Raw genomic sequence first — 20235 nt, 5'->3', positions numbered from 1 at the left:
GCAAACAAAAAACCCAAACTGCTGTTTTACCCCTGGGTGGCATATGAATAAGTTATTTACATGGTAAATAAAAATCTTAGAAATGGTTGTTATTGGGCATCAATACTTTTCGAATTTTTCCAACGGTTTTGCATGAGGCGCCGTAATTGGGGTCAATGTCAGGCGCGGTATACTCTTTCTTGCTTATTTAATCTAGCCTGTTTTTGTGTTTATATGGCAAGAACTTGGACAGGCTGAAGACAAGGTAAACATTTCGTTTTTAATAAAATATTGGATTTTTATTTACGAGTCGCAACGAAAGATCAATTAGCAGAACAACAAGGATTCCGCTAGCATGCAATCGAATTGTTATAAATGGCCCATCATGGAATCACAAGACTTATAAGATGATGTATCACCTAAATGGCCAAATGGAAATGCCTAGGAGGGCAAATGGGGAGAGATAAGGTAGTAATTTGAAGTTTAAATGGTTGTTTCAGCACAACTTATATGTCGGAGATGAATTAATTTAATAAAAATTTAATTTAATTAAAACTAACTTAAGTTAGTGATGAGAACACATTTCAGATTCAATTGCAATGGAGTTCTCAAGAAATTTGTCAAAAATTTTATGTCAAATCTCGTTAATTTTCCATTACTGACTAGCAAACCAAATATGTTTGGTGTGCAAGCACTGAAAACAAAGAAACATCTTCTACCTAACTATCTTCACTCTATTCTCGAAAAGGTCAGCCTCGCACAAACGATTTTATGAGCTATTAGTGTCTTAGTTGAAATTTTCCCCGCACTTACAAAGGAGATTTCGCAGAGTGAGGAGGATTGGTTTTCTTATCGGCGGCCTTCTTTGCTTTGAATGGGTGGCTCATTATAAATACTGGCGAGTATCAGGTAGCCAGCGCGATAAGCGGTGGATTTATAATTAAATAAAGTCAACAGAAACAGAGTAGAAGATTATAAACAGCGATCCCAAAATCAGGCGGCAATCTTTGCGCGATCCAAGCGGAAAGCGCAGCATTTTTTCAAATAGAACATGTATTTGAGGTCGCCTGTCAATAAATCATTCTGTCCACCAACTAATTGAGCTACTTAGCCATTTTCGGGCTCCTTGATCTGGGGCTCAAGTGTCAATCCCCGTGTGCGCTGTTGCCCACATCCTAGTTATTGCTCCACTGCCTTGCCGCGCCGTGCTTAATTTCACATGTTTAGGCCAATTTCAAAAGCAATAAATTTGTAAAGCAAATCATAATGCTGATTTCGATTAGCAAGGACGACAGCTCGAACAACAGCCTGAACACAGATCCGAGACAATCGATAGCATAATGTGCTCGGCGAGCAATAATGACAGATAATTATATTGATATAAATGAGCAATTTCGTAGATTGAATGCCAAATAGATTGCTGGCATTGAAATCGCTAGTGGAAAGGGTGTGAAAATCGATGAAACAATTTCAAACACATGCTGAATTCAGACCCGACTGCTGGACAAATTAGTGGCCGTTCCTTTGAGGTAAATTATTTTTATAGCCATTTATGGCGTTTCAGGCTGAAAAGCCTTCATGAGTTCGTTAATCATGCACTTATTGCTAATTTTTTATTAAAAAAGAAATGCGCGCAATTTGGCTAAGTGCATTTACATTCCTTCGGCGCGTACATTTGCATGTCTGGTGCTTGGATCACCAATTTAATTCGTCGCAATTTATGAAAGAATACGAGAACTGTTTGTTTACAAAGTGTTGGCAAATTTCGGCACAGACACAGTATCTGAACGTCATATATACTCGTATGCCATGTGCATGCCAGAACTTCCTGTAGAATTTGTGGCGCTTCTAGGGAGCCAAAGGCCAGACAAGTCTTTCGGTAATGGGACTTATTATTAAAACAATTCCGAGGAAACCGAAGGCAGAGAAATTGAAATTGTGAAATTTTGCGCCCCACTTGCACTCTTGTGCACTGAAATATTTATAGTGTTGGATATGGTAATATAAGTACAGTTGATAGCTATAATTAGCGACTTGGGGCTTGTAAATTAAAGAAGAGAAACAATTCTTCTTTGATCGTAAATAAGCAATAAGCGCACCTTACAGTTGTTATTAGGGGCTGTAGACTGGGACTGTCATTCGGCGATTATTGACTGTCGGAGGCGATTATAATGCCACGAGCGTCATTCAGTGTGCAACCTAACACCGCGTGCTGCGTTTGACTTACGAGGTGATAGCTCGAGTCTAAAGGAAATCAGGGGGTTGTGCCAAATGACTGCTTAAAGTTTTCGGCTTGAGGTGTTTCACTAACGTTTTTATTTTTAGCCGTAGGCTGCAGCTGCATTGTCCACTTAAAACAAAATACTCCTCCCCCAACATGTCGGCTAATTCGGCACAACTTGCACGATGGCAATTAATTCAAGCAATAATGGCATATTAAAAAGCCACGTTAAATGGATTCGCGTGGCACAGGCGGCAGCTCAGCTTCTGTTTGACTTGACGCCATAACATTCATGAGGCGTCATTTCATAATCGTTATGAAAAAGGCTAGCACCCTAAGCGTTTGCCAAACTTCGGCAACGCCCACGTCGCATTTGCCCCTCAGGATGAGCTGGCCGAGGACGAGGAGCAGTTGCAGGAGCAGGAGCAGTCAGCTGCCAACGACAGGCCACCACATCAGTGACAACAACAGCGTCGACATAACACTAATGAAAATTTATGAGCAGGCGGAGCAGGATGTCCAGGGGAAGGGTGCAGCAGTGGACAACATTGACGTTGCATTTTATCCTCGGCGAAGACAAGACCACAGCAACAACCCCAACACGAGCGTGCTGGAAATGCCCATCGGATGAGTGCTCCATCGGCAGGCACTGTGGTGAAGGACGCAGGTTTTGTGGATTAGATATAATATCACCCAAGGTCGAACGCGTCACACATTCAGTTTCATTATAGAGCGACATTGAGGACTGACTATTGTCTTTAACTGAGTTGCTGCCGCAAGTATCAAAGCACATTTCTTCTAAAGATTACCAAAGCCAGGATAATTTTGTTTATTCTATGTAATCTATCTATTTATGAAGTTTCCTACAATACAATTGAGCGACTTGAAAATTATCTGGTGTGTTCCGAATATTTTTGAAACTATTTTTCACCTAAAGCTCTGTGAGTTCGAATCGACATTAGCAACTAATGACTATTTCGACAAACTCCTCTAATTCCAGAGCCTTCCACCTCAAACTTTCGAGCACTGTGCAAAATAATGTCGGGCATTTGTCATTTGTTGCCGTTGCTGTCGCTGTTGTGTTGCATAGTGTAGCTCGGCACAACTGCAAGTGAAAGTCAAACACGAAACGCTTTTGGACTCCGCCACACAACCCTGCACTCGGCCAGAAGCACACACATGGGCACACAATTTGCCAGCTATTTAGGGGTGCAAAGGGGGCGGAAATTCTCTTGTGCATAGTTTCAGGGTCAACTGCTATTAGCAGTCAATGTCAGCGCAAGTTACACCCAAAAACGATTGCTCCATTTCAAAAATTACTTGGAGCTGGCAAGAAATACGATAGCCCAGAAACACAGAAGGACTAGAGCTAATCCCCGACTATCAGATACCCCTTAGCCAGCTAGCGGAATTTCGAACGAGAAATTTCAATTCTTTCTGGCAAATCGACAGAAATTGAGCAACAATTTTTCAAAAGAGAGTTCGTGGCATATTTGGAGGGTTGTGTCATAAGCCTGTGCAAAGGATATCGTAAAGCTGACAGAATGGCAGTCAGTCAGCAGCTTTCGGGGAAACGCCCACCCATCCATTACCAACATCATTTTGACCATTATCGTTATTATCAGTCACCAACACTGCGCTCCGGGACGTGCCCGGCATCTCCATAGTTCCTAATGCCGGCGCATAAAAATTGTTTACACATCCGAAAGTTGGCTGATCCGCTTGCCGTTTTGGCCCGACTTTATGGACGATCCACGGGGGCCCGTCGGAAGTATTTGCTCGGGCAAAAGGCGAACAAGCAGTGCGACTGTCTCGGTTCTTTATGATTTTATTGGCATTGTTCTCTTTTCCCACTTTGGCTTGTGGCGAAACAAAAGCCACAAGCTCCTGAAATTTTAATTAGCGTTTGAGCGAATCGATCGTGTGTGGGCGAATCTGAATTCAAGACCAGATCGAGTTTCGGTCCGACAGTCAGTCATGCGAACTTAAAGACCAGGTCAAGGTTGAGTAATATACGCTACTCAAGACGAATTTTGAAACATAAGCTTATATTCCAAATGTCATCGTACCATCCATAGCGAAAGATGAAGGAAACACACACGATTAACTAGAAGTAACGCCTTCAGTTTTCCGAAGCGGAAAAAACAAAGGTAGAAGGAGGTGTAAATGGATCTTAATCTTCGGTTACAAAAGAATAATAAATACAGCACTCTGTCTATTTGGGATGGCTTAAATATGTAGTCAAATGTGCAGACTGTGCGATACGTCGCATAGAATTTTTGTGTATTTCGGTATGGGAACAGTTTTTAATTCTAGGGATTCTACATTTTAGTTTATGCAAATTCTTTCCAAAAAAGCGTGTATTTATAAGTGGGAGTTTTCTACATTTATACTTTTATACTTTCAAAAAAAGTCTATAAATACAGGCTAGAATATATTGCTAAAAACATCCTTAAATCAACAAAGGTTGACGGCTTTACCTGACATAAAAACGGAAAGGAGTCGGGAGAGGAAGCCGCAGGGCAGCAGGTAAACAAAGAAACAAGGCCAGCTAAAAAGGGTTTCAAGGTTGTAAATTACCAGCTCAAAGTGGTTAAAGGAACTGCTCAGATCCAATCTGAAGTTGCAGCTGTCTGCGCGAAGAACGAGTTTGAGGAGTGCCAGATACAAGATACAAGTGGGTATGCACAGTGGCTGGGGGGTGGAGTGGAAATGCAAGTTGCTGGCAAAACTTTGAAGGTCAAATTGCTCTGGCGACGTTGGCGACGATAACTACTAGTGTCTACATAAAAATGCTATATTATGAGAATGACACAGCCGAGCTGGTGGCGAACATTAAGTGAAAGTTTTTAGAACAATAAATATTACTCATACGCCGGGTGGAAAATAACTCGTCTCGTTGCGAACCGTTCCTTTTACTTGGCCAACGGAAAAGTTGCCAACCTACTTCCCTTGTCAACCCGCCAAATGAAATGTCCAAAAAGTTTGCCCAATCATTGTTGTTAGCCCAACTTTTGAGCTGACTTAATAACAACTTTTTCGGGGGATCGAAAGGTTCCGCAAAGGGGGAAGGGCATTTATGATGACCTCAAGGTCCATCGCGCGTGCTTGCAAATAAACTGCAAGTTTCCTTTTGTTCTGCGCTGTTTTGACTTATGGAAAAAATTTGAAAAATCTTTAAAAAGTTCCTTGCACTTTTGAAAGACAGAAGGTCTATTAAAACTATAAGAATAGTAAAGTGTGCAGCATATTAGTTTGCGAAAGTTAATAAATAAGGCTTTATATTTAACTCATAAATCGATTTGCCACTTAAGATTATTAATATAGTAGCGCGGATTTCACACAACACCTAGTATTTTAATTTGAATTTCCTGTTTGTAAATTTAAATATCCATGTGCTGTGTTTCCACCTCAATTGGGAAGTGAATATACCTTTGATTATGTCACCCCTGCAATCCGTCACCGAGCAACCTGCTCTTGATTTCTCGCTTTCTCTGTCCGCTGCCTTCCTTAGTATACACTTTTGTATTTATTTTTAAATGAATTATGCAATTTTGAGCCTCTTTGGGAGATCGTTTGTTCCCTTTGGCCCGGCGAAGGAGGCTTGCGAATTAAATTGCCAGGTTTAAATGATTTATGATCAGTTATTCATTTTGTCTGTTAAAAGCTCACACTTGCTTTGTTTCGGCTACAGATTTTCTTTTAATGTCAGGAATACTGTAGTTCAGCTTTTGCTTTCAATTTTGTTGTATTTTTGCTTATGCCTATCAGAAAAAAATTATAAAAAAAAAATGGTTTTAATTCCTTACTGGGTTGCAGTAATTGATGAATAAGTAACTGCTGTAATAATGAAAAGAAACTGAATGGCATACGCATTTATGAAATCATCATATAAATTTTATTTTAATTAATTTTTATTTAAATTTTTATGCTTATTTTTTATTTTAGTTTATTAATTTTATTTTAATTTCAAAAAAAAGTCCCAACAGTATTTTTTCAAATAAAGTGGCACAATATCTACCGAATAAAATACCAAACAAGTTAAATTACTTTTTTTACCACTTAACTCAAAGTAACACCTTTTTATACCCGCTACCCAAAGTGCAGGTATATATGTTCTTGATCCGGCCAAGTCCGTCCGTCTGTTTGAGATTTTAGTTGATGGATTTATACGAAAGGTGCTGTGCAGTCTAATTGATCAATCCTCCACTCTTGCAAGAGTCCATTTGGATTTTAATTGCTTACTTAACTCGTACGTTGTGCATTATAAATCGTGTGGGTACTAACTAAATCGAATTCATGTCTAGAAAGAAGGCTGTAACATACAGTGGGGATTGGACTACGGGAAGAAAGGTCTACGGAATAGAATTCAAAGGATTTCAAAATCGGGAGCGTTGAAAAAAGTGGTAATACATTTCGAACAAAAGTGGTAAGGAAGAAGCATCGAAACTGTAAACGATTTGGCGGGACTTACTGCCAGGAAAAGCTGCCGGTGATGCCGTCCTTGAGCCGATCCCTCAGAGATCTCTGGCGACTGGGCCCCGATCCTGTCAAGGGCGGCATCTGCTGGCCTTCGCCGTCCTCCAGCACGGTGGCTATGTTCGAGGCGGACGTGGAGATCGGCGCGCCGGCGTGCTCCATGATCGGCGGCTGGTGGTGGTGGTGGTAGTGCTGGTGGTTGGACTGCTGGTGATGTGGCGATCCCGGTCCCGATCCGGATCCTGAGCCGGGCGTCCCTGCCGACGGATCTCTGCTGTTGAGAGTGCGGCGAAAGGAGCCGTGGCGAGGCGAGTTTTCGCGCGACATTACGAATCGGTTTCAATTTGGATTGAGCGGTTTGGTTTGGCGGTTAGTTATCGATAGAAATTTCGCATAAAACAATTAGAAGCATAAAACAATTAGTTCAATTGGAGCCAATTATCTGAAGCTTGCTCTTTTTGCTTTCGGTTGGGTATTAGATGAAGAAAACGAGCGAGCGTGTTGAACTTGCTTTGATACCTTGGTTTTAGTTTAACTTTGTTGCTTAGGTGGTGAGTTTATTGAGGTTTAAATTGCACATAGAGCCAAAAAGTATTAACGGTGTGTAAAAGTTGGCTATTCGAGGGTCTAGGCATGTACCAAAGAAAAGTATTAAAAAGAGCACAGTTGAAAACAGTAGAGAAAAACGATTCTTAAATATGGACTTGGCATACGCGACACTTAGAGATAAACATTCGTTGGGATTTTCGCTTTTGGGATGGGGAAGTGGTGCTGGGGAATTATATTTATTAGCATAAATTTTGTTCGGTGTAGGGCAGTAATAGGTTTTGTATGGAATCAAAAGCAAATGGCATAGTAGGAGGGCAAGAGGAGAGTTGGAAATATAACACTTAGAGGTTGTAAGAAGTATTAAAAGGTATAAGGAATATATCTGTATTAAATATCTGTATAAGGTGTATGACTAAACTAAATAAATGTTTTAAGGTGAGTAGCTTAGGCACTTGTATGTTCAAAGCCCAAAGGAACAAAATACGAAAGTATATGAACTTGTATATTATGTTTTTTTAAGCTCTAGATAGACTTTAATCTGAGTTTACAAGAGCCGAATAGGAATCATAAGCGATCGCAAGCAGCATGCCTTCTACAGCTATAGATTAGTATATTTCTTGGGGAATTAGGAGGAGAATATTTTGGAATATTTTGAAATGCGGAAGACTGAAAGTTCAGATAGGTGGTGGAAAATGATTCAACTTTTGAAGGAGGGAAAAACGCACATTTCAGCTCGTGTGACGTCGCCTTTCGCGGGAGTTCAGGATTCTGGGCTCGGAATGTGTGAGTGTATCGGTGTCGGGAAATCCAATGGCTGAGAACTCAGGAACTGAAAACTGATCTGTGATCTGTGACCTGTGATCTGATCTGTTCGGGTGGGTGTAGTCTGTATTTACATGTGTCTGCCTGGTCGAGTAGTTGCAGTCGGGTTAGCTATAGGTGGCATAGAAGATATTGGGCATAGCGTGCGCGGCCGATGCAGAAGCTGCATTTACTGCACATTCGAAGGCACACAGATAGCAGGATTGGGTGTTCATTACTTTCATTACGGGTTGGAACGATCAAACAGTACATCTAGGTAGACATTTATACGGGGAGCAAGGCAATCTAGTTTGATATTGGTATTTGGGATTTAATATTGATGTTCTCCCCGTGTTTGCTAAGTGTGTTTTGTTCAGTGTTGTGGGCTTGCTGTCTTTGCGGCTTAAAGTGGCGTATACTGCCAGTTTATCTATGTTAGGTAGCTAGAGGCAGACGCTATTCGAATGTAGGACTGGATATGGGCTAGCCATGTGTGTGTCTGCTGTATTGTTGCTTAATTAGCTTTAGATACTCGTAATTTAATTAGCAATATGCACATTCGTTCTATTTGATATTTGTTCAGTGTGGATCTGTATTTGTGTTCTTATTCTGATGTGATAGTGCCGCAATTTGTTTTTGTTTCGAGTTCTGGGTCCGGTGTTGTCTCTGTGGCATGTTCGAGTTGGGTTCTGGTTATTTGTGTGCGCTATATAGTCTTATTAATAGCATTATCGTAAATTTGTATTCTTATCAATTTTTTTTTTAAGTGAATTAGATATTGGGTATCTGATGGGAGACGAACCTGCAAAGAAAAATAGAGAAAATAGGTTATTGTTTGTATTTCGGTAGAAATCTCAAAGATAATAACTAAATATTTCCAAGAAAAACGGGCAAGTAAGTGACAGGCATCTTCGAAAATGTCAGCAACCATTCGTTACTACAGATCTCACTACTAAAGCGCAAAATATAAATGTCAGCTTTTTTGTATCTACACGGACATCCTTATGATAATTTAAACACATTACAATAAAAAATAATTTTTGTGCCATAGTGTAGTCCATATACACCTCAGGTGTTTTGACTACCAAGTACCATTCCCAGCACTTAATGTTGATTGCGAAGCGGACGCGTGCAAACAGAAAACGGCTAAAATGCATAAAAATGAAATCCGAATTCCTGCAAGGACATTCAGCCACCCGACACAACAACATCGATTGCCAGAGAGCTCGAAAGATGTCTTTATAAATGCTCACTGCTTGATGGACAGAAATGCATTTAAGCCATCGATATAAACGCACTCAATGCCATCCCAAAATGGGCTTGTTCGAAAAACCCGACGATTTCCACATTCCCCACTCACTTTTTGTTTGAAATGTAACAGGAGGAGCAGTTGAGCGGAAGCGGGGAACAAGCCCCCAAAATCCGCTGAGCCTGCACGTGGCCATAGACCCAATGCCAAATCGCATTACGGCGTACTGGCTCTCGAAATATACGGAAGCCGCCAAATGAATTATGCATGCAGGGGGTGCAGAAGTAAGGATGTGGCTTTTCTGCCACATTATGCGCTAGAAAATGTTGAACGGATTCAAGATTGCGACGGTGCAGTTGCAGGAAGACCAAATAGCTTGGCATTGGATGGAAAAAGTTTGAAATTGTATATTCATTCAAAGGTGACTGCTTGTTCTGCCGCCACTTAAGACGAAAAGTTCAATCAGAAAACATTTTGGCTTGAGTTGCTCCTTGTGGAGCAGAGTAAATGTTTTATTTTTTGACAGAGCATTTTTGCTTATCTACAATTATTATCAACATATCAACATATTAATTTCAACTTGACACGAATGCAACCTACCAAAGTATCACATTTACAGAGTTGATAATAAGGATATACTCTATAATTGTGGGACTGCATTTGTGCCACTTTAGAAGGAGTTGCGATTTCATTTTCTGTAGTCGATTTAATGGCGTTGTTAAGAAACCTCAATGTCAGCCGGCTGTTTAATATTTGATGTGCTGCCGGGAAAATAACGGCTTTTGGTCTGCTGTCCTTCGGTTGTAATTACGCCCCCATCAACGTCACTGCGTACGCTCCAGAAATGAGCTTTGGCTTAAACGCGGACACACGGCTAAGAGCGGAGGAGGAGCGGAACTGGCAGTCCTGCCTGAAGGATTCAGTTGTCTGCACTCGCACACACGCCAATATGATTATTATGTGTCTGCCGAAATGCTGCATTCTGGTGCATGCCGTTTAAAAAGTGCCAGAGAATAGAGGGGGCCATAAAATGAACATGGAACCAAATTTAATTGTAGTACTTAAAGTTGTTGAGCATGCTGGGTGCAGTACATGGTGAGTACAGTCAAAGAAATATACTTCCACGCATTGTAACACCTTTACACCCCAAAGTAATGAATGGAATTTCAGAAATCTTATCAAATCAAATTACGGGATGGACTGTTTGCCCATGTGATTGGTTTTCAGCAAGAACCGCTCTAAGTAAGAACGCATAATGTTAATAAAACTAAAAAATAAAATTAAAAATGGATACGTAGAATAAAAGCCTGCGTTCATCTTCTCCCTACAAGTATTTCCTTCCCTTACTAGTTCTAGTTCTTACTAGTTACTTTTTACTAGTTACTAGTTACTAGTTGTTACTAGTTCTATGGACTTCGCAGTCCTTTGCTCTTGCATGCATGTATCCGTTAGCAGCAGGAAAACGAGCACACACACAGAGTCCTCGCAGGACACACGTTTAAGTGTGTGTGCATGTCTCCAGCGGCACTCTGCACATGTGTGAGTGTGTGGGGTGGGTGTGGAATGAGTAATGACTGCCTTCAGTCAGCGCGTTTCAGCATTTCAGCAGTGGAACATTTCAGCATTGGCAGCGCGCTCCAATGTCCTTACACAGACAGTCGTCCGTTCGCTCTGAAGGCTGTGTTCGCAGGCGAGGTCAAACTTATGCGGCGCGGGGTAAGGGGGTGCCGGAACGAAGGGGAGAGTGCTAAAATGTTATGTAAAGTGTGTTAGCCAGCTTTAAGCGAACGGCTTTAAAGGAAGAAAACATACACCGTGACTTGCTGGCACTGGAAATAACGTTGCACACCAAGGGACATAGAGGAACTATTTGCTTTTTAGCTTTAAAACATATCTAATGATTTCATATTCCTATTATACCCCAAATACAGGGTTTTCCAGGGTGTCGTCACAAAAAGAGCATTTGCATGGCGAGCCGCGTGCCACTTCCGCAAACTCATCCGCCGGCATTCATACATAATTGCAGGATGCATTTTGTTTTAGTTCTCTTAGCACCACCCAAAGAGCCATTCCTTCGCGGCAAGGATATCCTTGAGTTGGCACTGAAAAAACATTTGCGCTAGCCCAGCTGTTTTATTTGCCCGAGCTTGGTGTGCCTGGCCACTTGTCGTCCTCTCACGAAATCCCAACGCAGAATGCCCGGCTATGTGCGGCACTTAATTTGGTTACTCTTGGCCCAGACTGCGCAGTGTCCACTGTCCTGCGAATGCAAATTGCGTTCGCACACTTTAAACGCCCTTCGGTCCACGGGGCGCATACGTAATTAAATTGACACGCGGGCAAGCTGAACTAGTATCTATCTACATACGTGTGCCTCGATGTGGCTATCTATGCATGCCACCAATGTCATTTATGCCTTAAATGGTTTCCCCTGCAGGGAGGAAGGGAGCAAATGCCACATGAATAGCGACGATTAGTCAGCTTATGCTCCTTTTAAGCTTTTTACTATGACCACTCAAAATAATATGTACGCGTATATATGTCACATGTGCAGTTCTCGAAAGTCCAAAAGGAAACTGGTGTTTTTGGGTATTCATACTGGATAATGCAATATCCAAACGTAAGTTTTCATACAGCGGTCCGCGAATATTTTAAAGGCTGCCAGCTAAATATGTTTTCAAGCGAAATGCTGCTTTGAAGAGACAGTTTGTTGGTAAATTTCGAGGAGTTAGTGATTCTCGTGACATAATGAATTGCCCAGCAGCTAAGGAGAAAACACGGAATTCTGGCCAATTAGGGTGTCGGAAACACGGCGTAATCAAAATGTTTGCCAGAAGACTAGGCCAACAGTGGAGCGAATGGATGATCCGTGTCTGAAGGATTAGCAACAAAGTTACGTAGCTGCGGAGCTCAGCTCATTATTCTCTACTGATGCAGGACCCTCAATTTACCTGGCAGGAGGATTTGGGGGATTTAGGGGACAAAAGGAAGGAAAACAATCGGCTGCAGGATAATGGAGCATCCCCTCGCCCACTGGCCACTTCTCTTGCATTAATGCCAGCCTTGCCACAAGCCAAACAAAGAAATAAAGCACTGACATTGACAGACTTAGCTAATGTTGGCATGACTCTCCCTGGATTTGCATTTGAATTTGCATTTGCATTTCCATTTCCATCTGCATGTGCACATTTGGTCTTGTCAACTATGTACTGCACTTTGTAAGTGGAATTGAGAAAGAAGCGCTGGCTGCTTGAGCCACGCACAAATGGATTAAGCCATAACAAAAGCGCATTACCAGTGGGCTTAATTGCAGGCTTAGATGGCAAATTAGATGGCCCTGCTCGGCAAATTACTTATACGCACTGTTTGCCCTGCGACTATGTATCTATCTGAGGCGAGTGTTTGTCTGCCAGCTAGTTAGTTCGCTATGCATTGCCAGGTGAGGAAATTATCCACGGCTATCAGCACAGGCTCAACATTTCAAGGTAGGTCATCACTGCATTACACACATGGGTGGGAAATTGCAGGAGAAAGGTTGACAACTTGAGAGCGAGCATTGATTAATTCTAGTCTACTTTATACACACATTTATGCGGATTAAGTACGTGGGTTCTTTCCTTTGCCAGCTAATTTGTATGTGATCGGAATAATCACAGTCATAAACATAGGCGGTTCTACATTTTCCTTCAGTCATCTGCCAGCATAATTCTATCATTACCTTGGGCCGCGTGTTGATGCGACAATTAATCAGCCTTTTAACACACATAATAATAAAATATTACGACGGGGACTGCCTCAAACTGCCTTAGAATGAGAATGGGGTTTAGAATATTACAGTCCACGAAAAGGCCAAGTGCCGCGTAATTAAAACGCCAACGATGACAACTAAAAGCGCGAGTGCGAATGTGTACAAGAATAGGTCTTTGGACAAGTGAACAGGTGCACTGAAAAAAATTGGCTAAGATATTCGCATTTTCATACATTGCAGGACCAATTGATGTCAGCAGGTGCGTTACGCACTCAATGTAAGATTGTATCTTTTACTATAAAAATAATAATTACTGTTGTGTTCAATCGCTTTACAATTAAGATGTGCACCTAAAAGGTTTATTTACAAGTCGCAACAAGTTTGAGCTGATCGGTTCTTGTCCAAATAACGCCGGGATGGATAGAAATTGCAAATAAAAAGAGAAGTATTGCGGGATCTGCGATTCCTAACACATATTGCTCGAAAACGTTTTCAAAATATCGAAATGACTGCGAACTTTTGAAGCCCCAAAAGAAGCGAAGAAGAATGAGTCTCACAACGAAACACACAGGAGCGTCTTTGCCTTGGAAAAGTTCGGCTCTCCTTTTTTCTGAATGAAAATGGCGCAGCCAGCGAAAAGCTGTATTCTCGCCCACGGCTTTCATTTCCTTCTCTATCTATCGCTTTCTCCGTTCTCCGCTCCCTGGCGCGCTGTCTCGCTCCCGCCCACTCGGAAAATATGAAAAATGCTGGAAAAACAAAACCTTGTCAAGGACAAAGCACTCGGCACGACCAGCAAACAGCTGAGCTGCACTTTGTTGCTGTGTGCGTGCTCTCTTTCCCGCTCGCTCTCTCTCTCTCTCTCTCTCTCTCTCGCCCTGCTTTGTACTAAAATGAACTGTAGGGCCTGCGCATGTTAACCTAAAAGGTTTTCCCTAAGCTGTTAACGCGCTGTGTTTTCCGCCGCTGTTGCTGCTAGCCTGCTCGTTTCCACGTTTTCATTGATTAGGGCGACAAATAATAAAATGAAAAAGTTTTAATACATTGCTCAAAGCTGTGGAAGTGGTGGTTTTGGGCGGCTAAAATGTTTGCCGTACCGATAAAAAGTTGAAAGCCAAATAGAAAAATGGAAATATGTCTAGCCATTTTTCAAAACTGTGGGCGTGGCAGTTTTGGGCGGTTTGTAGGCGTTAGAGTGGGCGTGCCCAATACGTTAGACCAATACAAAACTGAAAAAATACCAAACATTTTTCAAAAGTGTGGGCGTGGCAGTTTTGGGCGGCTTGTAAGCGTTGGAGTGGGCGTGACAGTATGTGTCAACAAACTTGCGCTGCGTCTCTGTGTCTCTGGAATCTGCATATCTTATCTCAACTTGTTTGCTCCTATAGTTCGTGATATCTCGAAGTTCATACTGACGGACATAGCCAGACGGACTCGGCTTTTGATCCTGATCAAGAATATATATACTTTATATGGTCCTTCTGCCTGTTACATACTTTTCAACGGGTATAATACAGATACGCAAAGCAATGGGGAGCAATTTTAAGGGAATCCAAGCTTAAAACGATTTCTGAAATCATTGCAGCAGGAGCACAATTTCCCCACTACAATGTCAACAAACTTTTTATTGGCTCTGACTTTTTGGCCAAATTTAACGGGCGCTCGTGTCAGACCTTTCGCCCCACTTCCATCATGCAAAGGCTAGTAAAGTATAAGTGGACTAGTTGGCTTTATGAGCCAGTCGACGATTTTCAGCTCTAGCACATGGCTTCTTAAAATCTGAGGAGTCCTTGATCCAAAGACGCCATGGAGATAGATAATTTGGGAAATATATTTGGTCATAAATAAATCCTCTTTTATTCCTCCCCTTCATGAAATGTTCGGGAAATGACAAGTAAGTCGGAATTGCAAGACTAATATAACACAAAAATTATAAGGACGTGGCATTTCGATTGGCGAACTCCCTTGGCTTTAATTACTTATTTATTTAAATTTCAAAGCCCGATATATGTATCTTCCAATGCTAAAGCAATGTCTACACAATGTGCAAATCAATGTGCAAAGTTAAATGTGCAAATGGAAACCTCATGCAAACACGAAAACCACCGCACTGCAATTTGAATGTTCCGCTTTGACCAGCAGCAATACCTTATATATATACATACATCAATTCGCTTAACAAGCTTAAAATGTAAAAAAAAAAATGAAAGACGCAAGGAAATCAAATGGCTAGGAAATGCGAAAATTTAATGGAAGTTCAATCACTTAACCCTTCCAACTTTTAACATTGAGTCTGACAGAATATCTACTCTGAAAAATAACAGATATTATATTTCAAAGCTTCAAGAGATCTGAGAGAATTGAAAAGACCTAAACTTTTTGAGGAAGCCAGGCATTCAGAAAATAGCTTTAAAGATCATTTCTATACAGAGATCCGGATGAAGTATAGCGTTATTTGTTGGTATTTATTGCACAGATAAAAGTCCCATATCTACACCTCCTTACGCAGCAGTTCCTACATAACTCTTAGCTTTTTGCAAACGGTAATGTAATGGCTTGCAATAGCTCCAACTGAAGCAACACTCGAGGAAAGTGCTTCCATTTCCCTCGCTTTCCCCACGAGACCGGTCAAATGGCGATGGCTGGCTGGAAAAAGGCTAAAATACTTCAGGCTGAAGTCCTGCAGCAGGCGAGGAACAACAAGGACAATGGCAGGACGAAAGCCACAGCTGGAAATGACGGCGACTTTGTCTTCGCCTTCGTCGTGGGCGGTGGACAAAGCTCTCGGAAAAGCGCGCTTAGACGCAGAACAGTATACGTAATAACAATGGCCACCAACAAAGTGTGCAGCGAAAAATCGGGACGGAAAAAGTGCAGACGGAAAATATCTCCACGGGCTTGCGGCTAAATCGGATATGCTCATATTTTCAGCCATCAATCAGTCAACTCAAGCTGATAGAAAATTTGGAAATTAAATAGCATACTTTTCGACGCAAAATGTAATGAATTGGTGCGATTACTATTAAATTCATCCAAACCGAAAAGGTGTTAAAAAGGTTTTGATTTGCCTCTTTTTATTTGGCAGCCTGGATTGATAATTTCTGTCGATAAGTATCTTCCTCGCACTCCCGCTAGCCGAGTAAAGGGTATCTAATAGTCAAGGAAATCGATCATAGCGTTTTCTCCTGATTTATATCGTACAAAAATTAAAGACTGATTCATTCGTTCATTATCTAAACACATTAAATTTAACTTTTACGTTACAGTTATAAGGTGAACAAACAAAATGTAAAATAATATCTCTATTACCTTACGCTTTTAACAGCAATGAAAAGAAAAACACGTTTGTAAAGAATCTTTGGGAGCGCTCCACAAATCAATCAAACTCTTTTGGGATACAATTTCGCCTTCAACAATAAGATATTCAATCCGGTGCGCGACAAGATGATATTGGCCATTTCGGGTCACAAAGGTGGCAAAAAGCGGAGCCAGAGATACCGAGAGGAAAGTGGGATTGGCAAGTATGGGAAATATATAAAAAGAAGGAAAATAACGAGCAACTGCGTGGGCGGCGCGCAAGAAAAATAGCAATAAAACGGGGGAGCCGAAGAAAGGGCCAAAAGGAAATTAATAAAGTTGGGGCACAAAACAAAAAGCAAAACGGCACCTTTGGCGTTATTAAATTTGGCAAGCAATTGACTTGACCGAAATAAAATGGGAGGTGGTGGTAAGTTGGTGGGTGGGTGGGCGCCAATAATCAATAAATGTTGTGGAAATTGTAGCGCTGGGAAATTGCTGCACATGTTGCAGCTGATGGCAAATATTTACTGAAAGTGAACAGACGAAGCAGTTCAGGTTTCAATGGCAGTCGATTGGTCGAGGTCAGGCCCATAAGCAGATGGATTTCTATAAAATACGGTGGTGGTTACTTGCTAACCATTAAGCCAGTGATTAAGTGGGGAAACGAGAACTTCTAGGCATTTTACTGTCGTCTATCTGTGTTCTGTGTATTAGAGAAAATAACAAGATTGTACATTTTATTCGGCTTACATTGCTTCGACTGGTTGCTTGGCTGATTTCTAAGTGGTTGTTCCTCAGACACCGCTGCGTATGCGTAATTCTTTTGAGTAGTAACTTTCTCGTAATTGACACCGAAACAGCTTTTGGACTCGGACCCAATTGACTAAGCACACAAAGTATAGATCAATTCGGGAGTTGCTTTTCTATAATTTCGAACAGCTTTTTATTTTAGCTGCTGTTGCTATTAGTCGCACACACACACATGAGCACTCTCTCTCGCACACTCATACAATCACTGAGATTTATGTAACGCACAGCTGGGGAACCGAAAAAACCTTGCGAACTCGCCAACACTGAAATTCCGTATTCTCCACTAAGCGTTTTTTGGGCTTATTGAGCTGCCATTTTGATTTTTTTTTGGAAAAAGCCTCGGACTTTAGTTCTTTGTTTTTTCTGTTTTGATTTGTATTTGTTGGCCTTTCTGATATAATCGGCAGGCTTTTCTGGTAGCCCAAACTTGCACGCTCAACTGTCCACGATGTACTGTGCTAACGGTATTTACGTCGCTCCAGCCAACAGGGCCGAAATACATGGCCAAAAGAGAGAGTGCGGGAGCTCTCTCTTTTTCGCTCTTTGGTGGCAACCACTTTTTAGTCCGGCGGTTTTAACAGAGCTCCTGCTTCTTTTTTAAAAGTTTTAACAAGTTTTTCAATATTTGACTCACAAATTCATGAGCAATCCGTAATTGTTACGAAACGTATCTTTAGATTTCGATTTTCTTACATTTCGTTTGATTCAGCTACAGATGTTAAGGCTCAGAATGACAATTATGTATTGTACACATTCTTTAGTTATTTACATATTCTTTTTATTTACAAATATTTATTTTAAATGGGAATTTGATATAAAGCAGCACTTTCAAATATGTGCCCCATTTTTTAGCCTTTTCCAACAGTGTCTGTAAACGAGTATTGCATACTGTTAGGGGCGCCTATCGTGTTTAGAAGGCCCGCTGTAAACTTCAAAACTCGGGGACCATTGTTGTTGCCAACTTTCACTATCACAATTCTATAGGTATGCGCCATAAATTTAAGGCTCTCTTGCTCGCCTTGCCCCGTGAACTTACGCAGTGCGCGGACGCAGAGAGACGGCTGGAATTCTTCTTTTTGGCGGATGGCATGCCTTTCTGGCCACTGGGGGGCTTGTTTTCGGTTTTCAATGTTAAGTGCGTAGGAGGCGCCACGAGTGAGAGTAGCAGAGTGGTAGCCAGGGGGTGGCGGGCGCGGGACGGGACGGACGGGATGGGAGGGGTCGCGCGGACCAGGAGCAACGGGGCGAATGCGCAACGCAAGCGATAACGGCCATCGGAGACGACAACAGAGAGACAGACAGGCGAAAAGGGGGAAAGGGGAAAGAAGGCTTAAAAAGCGTGTGCCAAAGCTGAGCGGGCCCTCTGTTCAAGTCGACAATTCTGGCCTTTTGCAATACCCTACAGTTGCCATCCAGGCAAATTTGTTTTAAGCTCGCTGAAGATCCGCTTTGGGTTTGTCAACATATTTTCTAATTTTTAAGAACTAAAGAACTTTAGGAAGAGATACAAATTGGCTTTATATTTATTTTTTTCCTTTCCTTTCCTTTCCTTTTTTTTTTTATTTATTTATTTATTTTTTTTTTTTTTTTTGTCATAATGCATTTTTATCACTATATGTACTCATAGATTTTAAGATGTTCAATTTCTATAACTTAATCTTGATAGCTAATAGTTCTTTCATATATTAAGCAGTGCAACTTCTAGTTAAAGTCAAATCATTATCTTTTTCCGAATATTAAATAGATATAATCAAGAAATCAATAGATTTCTAATCGTACCACAAGTTACTTAGTGAAATTTGGCCACGACGTAGGTCATGGTGAGCCGGCTAGTATGCAGGGCGTTTTGTTTGGCGTTTTACGCTTTCCAGCCACTCGTGCGTGTAGACAACGTACTTTTCGATTGGAATTGCGCTGAAAAGGGGAAAGGCGACACACTCGCAAACAAACAAACATCGGAGCATTCAAACATTTTGTGTCAATCTGTCAGTCACTGACGCATTAAACTTTGGGCATTGTCGATTTAAAAAATCGATAAGGGCTAACGGACGCGAATGTTTCCGTTTTTATCATATTATATGTTTTATCGTACGATTACTCTACTATACACACTCACATTAATGCATGCATAAAATAAGATTTGCCTTAAAAAACATCCAATATAATTAATTCTTAGTTTTATTTGCAGTAAATCCCAACAATATAAAATGCGTATTGGCTTGCAATAGATTAGAGAGCTTTTTTTCCTATATAGGATCCGGATTTATATAGATCTCTGATATATATATAATATAGTGTAGCTTCGCCCCAAAATGTTCTTTCGGCGACGAGTTCTGGTTATCATTTGTCACATAGGAAGTACAATACAAAGGGATACGATGAATACACGGATGTGCCAGCGCCTGACAATGGAATCCGCAAAGGGAAGCCCTTCCATGTACAAGATTGTATGGGTATTTGTTATGCGCGGAGTGAGTTTGGCGTTAACGCGTTAAGGGTAAATCAATAATCGCACGGAACGGAAATTATCAACACATGTAAGAGATAATTGACATGAAATTAAATCGTATGTTGCCACAGCAGGTGGCAGGAATGCCAATATCATTAAACATTAAATGGCGCGGCTATCTTCGAAGGATTATATAAAATTGTAGGACGTTCATTTCTTTAACATTATAAACAATAAGACTAAGCACTGGAAAAACATTTGGTTCACTATCCAAAGTTCAGGTTTTTTGCTCAAATCATAATCGAAAACAAGAGAGAATGCTATAGTCGAGTTCAGCGACTATCAGATACCCGTTATTTAGCTAGTGGAAGCGGAAGTTCTAAAATATCGGTAGAAATTGTGAACAAAAATAAAAAAAATTAACAAAAATAGACGAACGGATAGACGAACATGGCGTTACTCTACGAGTAACGGGTATAACTATAGTGTTTTATACCCTCTGATACGTACTTTTGCAAAAAATTACGTTGTAATATGACAGCTATGTGCTCTCCATATTCCATATGCTATTTATGACAATTTATTTACACAGACGGGTCTTAAAAGATTGCTGTACAAATAAATTCTAAACTTCCAATCAGGAATAGTTG

At 41.1% G+C, this 20235-nt stretch overlaps 1 protein-coding gene across 4 annotated transcripts in view; it reads right to left on the bottom strand.

Moving 5' to 3' along the window:
* LOC6552388 (TLD domain-containing protein 2) overlaps positions 1–17596 on the bottom strand; it is a 70593-nt gene extending 52997 nt beyond the window's left edge. For 2 of the 4 annotated variants that reach the window (XM_026977275.1, XM_026977283.1), the window contains exons 1-2: positions 17077–17596; positions 6675–7306 (exon numbers count right to left, since the gene is read on the bottom strand). In XM_026977275.1, the coding sequence (XP_026833076.1) occupies positions 6675–7006 (332 nt within the window). In that variant the 5' untranslated portion in view covers positions 7007–7306; positions 17077–17596. Of the gene's footprint in view, positions 1–6674; positions 7307–17076 lie in introns of those variants that run through there. The other 2 variants (XM_026977279.1, XM_015153991.2) reach the window with 2 other exon arrangements.
* Between the last annotated feature and the right edge of the window lie 2639 nt (positions 17597–20235).

This window comes from Drosophila erecta, unplaced genomic scaffold, assembly GCF_003286155.1.
Source record: "Drosophila erecta strain 14021-0224.00,06,07 unplaced genomic scaffold, DereRS2 tig00000000-arrow-pilon, whole genome shotgun sequence".
In the NCBI taxonomy this organism is placed as follows: Eukaryota; Metazoa; Arthropoda; class Insecta; order Diptera; family Drosophilidae; genus Drosophila; species Drosophila erecta.
The sequence above is the reverse complement of the archived record's forward strand: the minus strand, read 5'-3'. Positions and strand labels throughout refer to the sequence as shown.